Source organism: Arachis stenosperma, chromosome 2 (assembly GCF_014773155.1).
Source record: "Arachis stenosperma cultivar V10309 chromosome 2, arast.V10309.gnm1.PFL2, whole genome shotgun sequence".
In the NCBI taxonomy this organism is placed as follows: domain Eukaryota; kingdom Viridiplantae; phylum Streptophyta; class Magnoliopsida; order Fabales; family Fabaceae; genus Arachis; species Arachis stenosperma.
In genome coordinates this window covers 114518669-114529780 of record NC_080378.1, presented here as the reverse complement: position 1 = coordinate 114529780, position 11112 = coordinate 114518669, and the positions used below count along the sequence as shown (strand labels likewise).

General features: G+C 33.0%; 2 protein-coding genes across 2 annotated transcripts; both read right to left on the bottom strand.

Annotated features, from left to right (window-relative positions):
* Positions 1-571: 571 nt before the first annotated feature.
* On the bottom strand, positions 572-3244 carry LOC130960789 (subtilisin-like protease SBT1.1). Its single transcript, XM_057886249.1, has 2 exons — positions 3164-3244; positions 572-2915 (listed from the first exon to the last, which is right to left on the bottom strand). The coding sequence occupies exons 1-2, from the start codon at positions 3168-3170 to the stop codon at positions 613-615; spliced, it is 2310 nt and encodes a 769-aa protein (XP_057742232.1). The 5' UTR covers positions 3171-3244; the 3' UTR covers positions 572-612.
* A 2818-nt stretch (positions 3245-6062) lies between these two features.
* On the bottom strand, positions 6063-10677 carry LOC130963495 (subtilisin-like protease SBT4.14). Its single transcript, XM_057889604.1, has 11 exons — positions 10579-10677; positions 10407-10498; positions 10036-10133; positions 9772-9915; positions 9259-9364; positions 8471-8984; positions 8197-8294; positions 7871-8095; positions 7603-7711; positions 7298-7511; positions 6063-6679 (listed from the first exon to the last, which is right to left on the bottom strand). The coding sequence occupies exons 1-11, from the start codon at positions 10675-10677 to the stop codon at positions 6147-6149; spliced, it is 2232 nt and encodes a 743-aa protein (XP_057745587.1). The 3' UTR covers positions 6063-6146.
* Positions 10678-11112: the final 435 nt, after the last annotated feature.

Genomic DNA, 11112 nt, shown 5'->3' with positions numbered 1-11112 from the left:
TTAAGAGTTTTAATGAAAAGCTTTCACCTTAACGAAGCATTCTGATTCGGAAGCTTCATCAAAAGAAGAAGAAGAATGAGAAGATTCAAAGGCATTGGAGATGAACCACATCACTCTCTCTCTCACACATACACACTACTCCATCGCGCTCTCGTTTTCTCTTCCCCCCTCTCTCTAATGCATGCCACGTCAGCATGGTCTTTTGAACGAAGGGTACAAAACTCGCGCGAAAATAACGGCACTTTGCAGCAATAATGTGATCAGTGTATCAAATAACAACGTTCCCTTTTTATTATTACAAAAGAAAAATTGTTTATTTATTTTATTTTTGTACATTAAATTAATCTAAAGAGTTTGAGTTTAAATTACTAATAAGTTATAATTTAAATGACACTCTATATTTCCTGAAGAAGTTATAGATTTGAGTCTTTCTATTTTTTATTAAAAAAAAGTTTTAAGTTTAAAATGATTACTCCGCAAATGTAAATTGATTACAGGTTAAATTTTAATTTTGATATATTTATATAAAATAATCTTTTCTTTCTTTCTTTTTTTCAAAGGTAGATATATATTTCATTAATAATCAAAATGAAATTACAACAATGACAATTGCTATTGCCAGGTTATTGCTATAGGGCTTCTAACATTGTACTTGCCTGACACCCAAGTCAATGATCCAAATGTTGAAGTGTCACTTATTGTCGTTCCTCCATTTGCAACAAAAGTCACACTATAATTCAATTTCTCACCTAATTTTCCAAACCTCAAATTTCTTGGTTCAACCTTAATTAATACTCCATTTGGTTCTTCAACTTTCACTGTATAAGAACTACTAGGATATCCAACATTTGTGACTACCCTCTTGTATGTAACACTAGAATTTGTGCCATTTATGTCAAATGAGACAGAAAATGAAGGGTAGTTTAGGTCACCAAGTTGAAAAAATGAATCTTTGGAGCATTTGAAATGACCCTTTGAGATTATAGCAATTTGGGTAGGAGTATAGTTAAGGCTGCACAAGTAGTTTAGGTAATCTTTGTTGGTGATATCATAGACTAACCCTGGATCAGAGGCACATTCTGGGTTGACATGGCCTGAACCAAATGCAAAAGGGTTAGCGAATGCAGATGAGGTGTTTGATGCAATGTCTAAAAGAGGGGAACCTCTGTTGTTCACTGTGTAAGCTGTGGTCATCAGTGCAGATTTGATAGCTGCTGGTGACCAATCTTTGTACACAGATTTGAGAAGTGCTGCTATGCCGGTAACATGAGGGCAAGACATCGAGGTGCCGGAAACTATGTTATATAGCACACTCCTTTTGTCACTCTTGAGCAGGCTTGGAGCAGTTAATGGTGGCCATGAAGCCAAGATGTTCACACCAGGTGCAGTTACATCTGGTTTAATCACATCTGGCCCCACTATACTTGGCCCTCTAGCAGAAAATCCTGCCATAACTGGTGCAGGGTCACCATACGTTGTTCCTATGAATGAAATTGAAGCTGTTGGAGATTTGGCAGAGTGGATGTAGTTTCGAATTGCATTGCTTGCTGAGGCACCTAAGGAAGTTGCTGGCAAAATGTGAGAGTCAGCAAAAAGCTCTTCTCCTTGATTCACTAGTAGTAGCATTCCTGCCCCGCCTGCCATTTTCACCACCTCGCCCTTTTCAGTTCTGGAATTCATTCCTCGTTCACAAGCAACTATTTTTCCATGGACTAGCTTTGGATCAAGTGAACCTTTGGTGCAAAATTGTGCTGTCCTTTGTGTTCCTGTGGTATTAGCATGCACAAGAGGCAATTGGATTGTCTTGCCATGATACAAAGATGCCCCTTTGAAAACCTGTCCATTCCCTAGCTTCACTTTGGTTGGAAAGCTTCTATCAGTGTAGCTAGCAGCAACAGTGATGATCCACGGTGCAACATTTCCGACGGTTGATTTGAAAGGACCCGAATTCCCTGCAGAGCAAGAAACAAAAACTCCATTTTGAGTTGCCCCAAATGAAGCTATGGCAATACTATCATTGTAATAAGGCTTTGCAATGCCGCCTAAAGAGAGTGACAATATGTCTACCCCATCAGCAACAGCTTGATCCATAGCTGCCAATATATCCGAATTGGCGCAGCCTAGCGGCCAGCATACTTTATAAGCCGCAACTTTTGAGGTATACCTCATTCCACTTGCTGAACCTTTAGCCATGCCGAATAAGCTTGCATTGTTCACCATGTTACCGGCTGCAGTTGAGGCTGTGTGTGTTCCATGCCCTTGAGAATCTCTTGGCGAACGATAATCCAGCGTTTCATTGATTCTCCCGATAACTTTTTCATACCCTTTATAAAAGGCTCTTGCTCCAATTAGCTTCTTGTTACAATTTGAGGCAGAGAACTTGGTCCCTTCTTCACAAGAACCTTTCCATCTAGAGGGTACTTCTGTCAAACCAGTGTCTTGGAAACTGATGTGTTCCGGCCATATACCGGTGTCAAGGATCCCTACGATCACATCAGAGGCCAAACTAGGAGCACTCCAAAGTCCTCTCCCATTTTGTAGGCCAAGAAAATGTGGGGTGTGTGTTGTGTGAAGGGTTAATAGCTCATCAGGCATTGCTGCAAGGAAACCATCAACTTGGTTCAAGTATTCAAGTTGTTTACTTGAAAGATGTGCAGAAAAACCAAACATGTTGGTTTCATAGACATAAAGAAGCTGAGGAGCTATTTCCTCTTCTTCATTTTCTTGCACTGAAACCTCAGTGATGAAATCAATGACAGATTGAAACCATGGTTTAGTGCTGTCTTGTGAATGAATTGAGGATTTGATCTTGGTCTTGTCCATGTGTACTATATATGTCTGTTTGTCCATGATAGCAATTGAATTTGTTACCATTAAGGCCAAGAAAAGTAGCAATGTCCTAGAGGTCATGTTGCCTGCAAAAAAAGGAAAAAATAAAAGAAACAAATCAAACATTTAAATGTCTTTTTTCAAGTTTCTAAATACATGTATGATAAAGGAAGTAAACACAGTGATTTTGACAATGCCCCATATAACCAGTTTTTCTTTCTGTAGGAACATTACTAAAAAGGATAACTACTTTCATCTCAACAACAGAGAATGCAAACAATGCAAAGAACAATGTATGCTATGTATTGAGAAGGAATGGAGCTAGATTCCAAACCTTTCATGTTGCCCTTAGCACAAGAACATTGAAGGATGCTATGGGAAGTGAAGGATGCTAATACACTCTTAGCATTGAATCTTAAATAAGAACCTGAAGAAGCTACCAAGGCCTGAAATGTTGAAAGCTTTGACTTTTTTCTACTACATGTTCATTGCATTTCAACCATGAGTTTACCTTTATCTATTCTTGTCTTCTAATTCACGATTGCATGCTTTCAATTCATTTATAATTATTGATGATAAGAATAATAATAATAATATGCACTTCTAGATATACATATTGTAGTAGGGCAAAAAGTATAATCATGTGCCATTGTATATTAAATTGTAGAAATATTTTTATCTATTCGGTGCCAAATCATATCACTGATCCACCACATTATATCAATGACCATCAAAGTTGCTTCTAATTTTACTTTTGGCATTCTTTTATTCTCTTTGCAGAACCTTTCTTATCTTTTGAGATCATAAGAGTGTTTCTTAGTTGAGGTATCCTTTGATATAGTGTTATGACTATCATAGTTAATAAAGGCACACTTTATAGAGAAAATATTTTATATACTCATTTTTGTGTTATACATTAGGCTAATAATACATGTAGGATCTTACTTTCATGAACATCCATTGAATTTGAATCAATGTTTATGTTTGGCATACATAAATTAAAAACAAATGAGCTTAGTTTATTTATTTATTTATTTTTACAACATTGCTTCTTTTTTTTTTTTTTTTTTTTTTTACAACTTCTGGGGTGTAGTTGTAAAGTGCTTGATATGATGGCATTGCCTACTTATTCCAAGTTAGTGGAGTTATGGTATTGTCAGAATGAGACCCCAAAAGGGTTTATGCCTCTGAACATCATTTAAGAATGTTTCCAAGTGGGGTGGCAGTTAATTGAAGTATTGGTTTTCATTTGCTCTCACTCTCATGACATCTCTTTTAGCATGCTTACATTTATGTCATAGGCTCATAGCTAGCTTTCATCATTGTAACACCAATTTCTAGCTTTCTAAGTAAGGCATATATAAAAAACCAAAGCCAGCAATTGTTGTATAATTTCGATTTAATTTTTAAAATATTTTAATATTATAATTTTGAGTGAATCAATTAATTTTAAAAAGAATAAACTATCAAAATAGTATCCAAAAGTTTACATCGTTGACATAAAAAAAATTTAAAAGATGCTACCAATAAAAATTTTTTTAAAAAATTTAAAAACGCGATAAAAAGAACTAGATATTAAATATATATTCTAACAAGAGACTTTAAAATTAAGATTTTGATGCAAATTTTTTTAATCATTATTAAAAAAATAAGATTTTTTTCCTTAAAAATTAGTAATTTTATGTCAAGTGAAATTTTTTTTTTATTGTGAATGACATTTTTTTTTGAAAAATCTAGATATTAAATTTTGCTCCGATATTTTTTGTACATTTGTTGCCACAAAAATTTAGATCAAATGGATAAATTGTTAATTAAATACAAAAAAAAATTTTCCACTTACAAAAAAATATAATATTTTATTTTTGTTGTATTTTTAAATTTTATGAACTATTTTATCGATAATATCTTTCAGGTATCGAATTGGTAGTTAATCCTGTTAAAAAGATTCGATTAAATCAAATAATTTTACAATTTAAATCTTGTTATAATTTTATATTTTACGTATTTAATTTACTCTTTCAATTTTATATAAAATTTTGATTTTTTTACGTGAGTGATGATTGTATAGTTTGACCTTTGTGAGAACTTTTAGCTAGCCATTCCTTTGAGTTCAATTTAAGGGATTCCTCATTCACGAGCTGCAAGTTATTATTGAGGGTGTGAAGTGAACATGCACACAACTCCTCCATTCCATATATATGTCTTTTCAATCATAGTTCTATTTTTATATATACTTAAACATGCTTTTAGTCTCCTAAACCATCGCGTTCTTTTCATTTATTTTATGTTTCTAAAAAAAAAGTTAATAAAAAAAATTCATTTAGTCCCTCAATTATATCCATCTAAGAGTGAAATTATTCCAAAGCATTTGATATATATAACATATCCAAATCTTTTGGCTAAGCAAAGTTCATCGAAATTTAACAAACTCTACATTACATTACAGTCAAAACGATGGATAAATAAAGTTTCTAAACATACACACATTCCGTCCACACAAAGTAGGATAAAGAAACCATAAAATAGTTCATGTTTGGTTGCATCTTGAATTTCTGAAGGCCAAAAAATCAATTTCATCACCTCATAACTGATTTGGATTTTCTCTATTTTGTTTGGTTTAAATCCTAATCTTCCAAAATCATTTTGGGTGATTTTTTTTTTCTTTTACATTTTAGCAAAACATTTTTAGAAAAATCACCATACAAAGTGTTTGTTTGGATGCCATTAAGTTGACAGAAAAAAAATTTTCAATAATTTTTTTAATGTTTTTGACAAATTTTTAATAGTAAAAATAAAAGTAACAAAAAAATAAAAAATATTTTTTTTGAGAAGTTATAATTTATATCTTTTTAAATTTAAAAAAAAATATTTCTGACATAACAAATATACAAAAAATTATTTTTATGTTGTTATACTCAAAGTCTCAAACATCATTAATAGATAAAAAAACTTTTTTGCATGAGATATGCAAACATAAAATTACTTTTACTTTTCTAAATTTTTAAAAAAAAAATAATTCAAAAAAGTTATTTTCTTAAAAACTCACTAACACAAACCCAAAATTAAAAGTATTGTGTATCTAAATAGATAATTTTTTGTTTTTATAGGATCAATAAATTCCCTATAGTAAGCCACTTCAATTTGGTTCTTCTACCCTGCCCTGAATTTCTTGATCATACATATAGAAATCAAATTGAATATCATGGAAAATCATTACTAACACAAACTAACAATTTCATTTGATTATTCACAAGACAATGTATTTGACAATTTCAGATTTAACATGTACACATAAAACGGAATTAGAATGTCAAACTTTAAGGACTATAGATTACAATAGGGCTCCTAACAATGTAACGTGGACTTCTCCAAACAAGAGAGCCAGACACAACTTTCATGCTTGCCATTGTTTTTGCTTTCACCACAACCTTGAAGCTCCTTTGTTGCATAGCCTTTGAGAAAACAAGGCTAGTTGGCTTAACTGTAATTTCAACTCCCTTAGGAGCTGTAATGGTTGCATTGAAGATTGTTGGAACAGGACCAACATTGGTCACTCTTCTCCTAAACACACCAAGGGTTGTTTCTTTGTCTTTTTTCACATTGAATTGTATTGTAGGGTAGTTGATAGCATCATGGCCAAGTCCTGGTACCAAAGAGGTGCAATTTATAGTGTGTCCTACTAGTACTGATAAATTGGAACCATTGTAGCCCTCATGGCATAGGAACTGTATGTAACCAAGGTCATCCATGTCATAGATTAGACCAGGGTTCACGGCTTTGGTTGGGTTTATTTGACCAGCGCCGAAGGCGAATTCGGCCTCCTTGTCAACTCTCTTGCTCATAGGTTTAGCTTCAATAAAACAACATTGGCAAGTCAAGCAATGTTAAAAGATATGATGTTATTTTATGACTTGAGGCACAAGGCATTAAGGTTTTGCATAAATATTTAGTTTGTTTGCATTAAGATGACACCTCAATTTGGTCATTTAAGTAGTCCTTTAACTTATATTTTATAAGCCATTTAAAAGTTAGTTAAATATTATTATTTTGACAATATATCAGGTAAAATGACTAAATAGTTATTTCTGAAACTTCAAAAACTGAAATAAAATATGTCTATTTAGTCCTTTAACTTATATTTTGTAAGGCATTTCAATCATTAATTGGTTGAATATTAATCAACTATCATTATTTTAAAGATATATGGTGTGAAATCATTCAAACATTAGCAAAAATTCATCTTAATATGGTTGGTCTTTTGAGTCTGCTTTAAAACAAGATTACTAATTATTCAATCTTGGAGTAATAAGACTTGTCGGCTTCTAATTTTTTACCAAATAGTTAATCCTCTAGAGACTAAAATAAAGCATACTTGCAATTTCGAAGACCAAATTAAACATTTATTCTAGACTAGTTTTTATAGGTTCAAAATACTTTTATAATAAAAATTTTTCCTAACAATTTTCACCTGTGGTAATAATGGCAGATCTGATAGCAGCAGGAGTCCAATCTGGGTGAAAAGACTTGACATATGCTGCTACTCCAGCAACATGAGGGCATGACATGGAAGTTCCTGACATTAGAGTGAATTCTGAGAATTGAGTATCTCCTTTCAAACCAGTTATTGATCTCCTTAGTGTATAAGATGCCAATATGTTAACTCCAGGTGCTGCTATATCAGGCTGCATCAAATTTTATTAATTCGTCCAAAGTCTAGAAACTATAAATAATAATGCATGAAAATGTATTATTATATATGCAACTAAATGGTACCTTGAGAATGTTTTTGGAACCTGGATTTGGACCCCTTGATGAAAATGAAGCAGTAAATGGAGCTGGTCTTTTTACTTCATGGCTCTTAAGTATCACTGCTGATGGTGATCTTAATTGGACAACAAATTCATCCAATATTGTTAAATAGTTATTACAAGTTGACGAAAATGATTAAATTAAGGGCGAAATTTATTCTCTGGAACGACAGCAGATATCTGTAAGCGAAAATTCTTTGTTTAGAAGAAGCTTAATGATAAATTTGTTATACCTTGTTGACTTTATATAAGTGGTAATACTTTGACCTATGGTAGTATTAACAATGGTAGCAGGAGCCATGAAAATTTGGGCAACTTCAGGGAATTGTTCATTTTCAAGTATAGTTCCAATTCCTCCATACCCTTTGATAACACCTTCAGTTCCACCAGTTCCTTGTTTGCAGTATACAATCTTTCCTTTCACTTTTTTTGGGTCTAAAGAGTCTTCAAAACAGAAGCTGTCAATGCATTTAAAATGTTCCTTTTGAGTTTTTTTTATTGCCAATTTACAAATATTAATTAACTATAGATTTTATGGACAAACATGAAGAAAATTCACCTAGCACTGTCCTTGCTATCAGAGTTTTTGGCTGCATCTACCCCATTGATTAGAGGGTACTCTTTTTGTTTTGGACTAAAAGTGGTTACTCCTGCCCCCTGCATAGTTATCATAGTTGGTATACACAAATTTTTGTGACATCATTGTAATTCTTAGGAAAAAAAAGTTGCATCAATTTATCAGCTGAAATATATGATTGTAAAATTAGTCTTGTTATGGTGAAATTAGTCTTGTTAGTATCAAACTCTAAAAGAGAAACAAAGAAAAAACTTACAGAAACATTCTTTCCATTCCCCAACTCTATAGTACTTTTGAACTCCCTATCAATGCCACTAGCTGCAACTGTCACAATCCACGGCGCAGTATTCGTGACAGTCCCCATAGCCGGGCCATCATTTCCGGCCGAGGCCACAGTTATTATGCCATTCCTCATGGCATGAAATGCTCCAATTGCAATGGAGTCCTTCAAATAATTTGTGTCCCCTCCACCTATTGAAATTGATATGACATCCACACCATCATGGATAGCTGCTTCAAATGCAGCTAACAAGTCCATGTCAGCACATCCACTGCTCTGCCAGCAGACCTTGTAAATGGCCAGCCTGGCCAATGGAACTGCGCCGCGAGCAGTTCCTTCGGCCAAGCCCAAGAGACTTGCTTTAGGGACAAGACTTCCTGCTGCTGTTGAAGAAGTGTGAGTTCCATGCCCATTAACATCTATGGGAGACAATATATCTTCTGGATCTTCCATTTTATCAAGCTTGAAGTATCTTGCTCCTATAAGCTTGCTTCAAGTTTGTAATCATCATAGAGAATGAAACAAATATATCAGCAATAGTTAGATAAAACTAGTAGTATCATTCTAATGCTTAAGTCCAATAGTTCTTGTTTAGTTGGTTTATTTTTTCAACCACTTTTGTAATAAACCAAAGCAAACTAAGGTTTAGTTGCTTATACTTCAATTAAAATTAGACAACCAATGATATAGACACTAGAGATTGATATTCATATGTCAAATTCACACATTGAAAGTAAAGTAAGACATAGAGATAGGGATGTTACTTATTGCAGCCTGAGAAATTAGCATAGTGATCACAAGTTCCTTTCCATTTAGCTGGTGGAGGACCAAGTCCATTGTCCTTGAAGCTTTGAAACTCTGGAGTAACCCCTACCCTCACCATCACCAATATGGAGAGACATAGATACAGTGTTTAGCAGTTACAGTTTTAAGTCCTAGAAATACCATTTATATAATACTAGTTCTGTTTCAAAATAGGATAAATAGTCCAAATATATTAATATTTTAAAGTACATGCAACTTTGTGCAAGTTAACAGTTAAGTGAATACTCATATGCAATTGTTTTCATGTGAAGTTAATAGATAAGGGCCGTTAGATAACAATTTAGCCAAAAATGTCAAATCATCTAACGATTCTCAACTAACAAATTCACATGAAGACATCTACATGTGAGTTTCAACCTAACAGTTATTTTGAAACGGAGAAAATATTTGACATCAAGAATCTTGAGAATGCAAGTAAAGAAAATGAGAATAGGAAGAAAGCTAGTATGAACCTGTGTCCAAAAGCCCTACAATGGTGTCACTCTCTGACTGCAATTTTCTTTTAGCAGTCAAAGGCAAACCAATGAAGTCCCATGATCTTGTTGTGTGCAGTTTGTGATACCGATTTGGAAACACTGAAAGCACTTCATCCTTGGCTAAACATTTTATAACAAACAAAAATTAAAAACTAAAAAAGTGTTAAAAAAATGACTATACAAATAATACACTATTATTTATACAAATATGAAAGAATTAGGGTGGAAAATATGACATGCCAGATAACTTTTTGGCTTCACCCTCAGAAAGTTTAGCAGCAAATGCATTAAAACTCTTTGTGTAGCTATATACCAAGGATTCTTTGGCTTCAATGTGGCTGCCAATAAAATAGTAAAAGAAATTTATTATTTCACATGGCTCTAAGAGATTTAGATGTAAATAAAATATATGAGACACTGAGTAGAACAAGCCTTAGCTTTTATTCTAATCTTTTGGTCTTGACAGAGCAACAATTATCTAATTAACTTTAGTATCAGAAACTCGACTAATCCGACCGATCAAAACAAGGTCCGTTAAGGCGGACAAGTCTCCGAGTAGCTCGGATTTGAAGAGTGAAGAGCAAGAAAGAGTTGAAAATTAACAAGGCTACCTTTCTTTAACAGTTGATAGAACATTTAAATGTGCCTCATGTGCATTGTCTCTAATATGAGGATGATCTCTTAAGAAAACAATGTAAAAGTTCTGCAGACAAGAATTCTAGCTTCATTAGTAAAGAAAAAAAGTATCAAAATAATATCATAATCAATGAAAAAAAGCATTGCCTTTTGCTCAACACCATTAACTTCAGCATTGCTCAGTAGGATCAAAAGCAATGGAAGCCAAAGAAGAGAAGAGAAGTTGGTAAGTTTATGTGAAAACATTTTTAGTACAGTGACATGTTATTCTCCAAGAATAAGCTTAGCTTATATACCATTAGAAATCACAAAAGAAAAAGGATAAGGATCAAGGTTCCAAACATTTTGCTTCTTTGCATACAAATAATTAAATCAAGTGTTTTGGTAAAAAGGAAACTTGTAAGACAGATTAGAGAATTTCTTATTCCTTCTTTGGCAGAACAGTCAATGTATGTAAAATTTATATGTATATCTAACATGATTGCTTCTTTAGGAGAAACTTCTATTAACATTCTCATTTTCATAATGTTTATTATTAGTCCTTATCACTTTTAGTTAGTCAATTTAAATGAAGATTAAGTTCCAGTTATGTTATCTATGAATTCTTGTAATATACATTTTAGGTTTAGTTACTCTATCTCTATAATTTTATCAAATTTGTAATTAAATTCTTATACTTTT

Excerpts from the sequence above, each read along its gene's own strand:
- LOC130963495 (XM_057889604.1), bottom strand. The coding sequence starts at position 10,677 with ATGTTTTCACATAAACTTACCAACTTCTCTTCTCTTCTTTGGCTTCCA. Across the intron at positions 8,096-8,196 it reads GATAGCAAGGACAGTGCTAG|CTTCTGTTTTGAAGACTCTT; the intron begins GTGAATTTTCTT and ends ATGCATTGACAG. Across the intron at positions 7,712-7,870 it reads ACTTATATAAAGTCAACAAG|ATCACCATCAGCAGTGATAC; the intron begins GTATAACAAATT and ends TGTCCAATTAAG.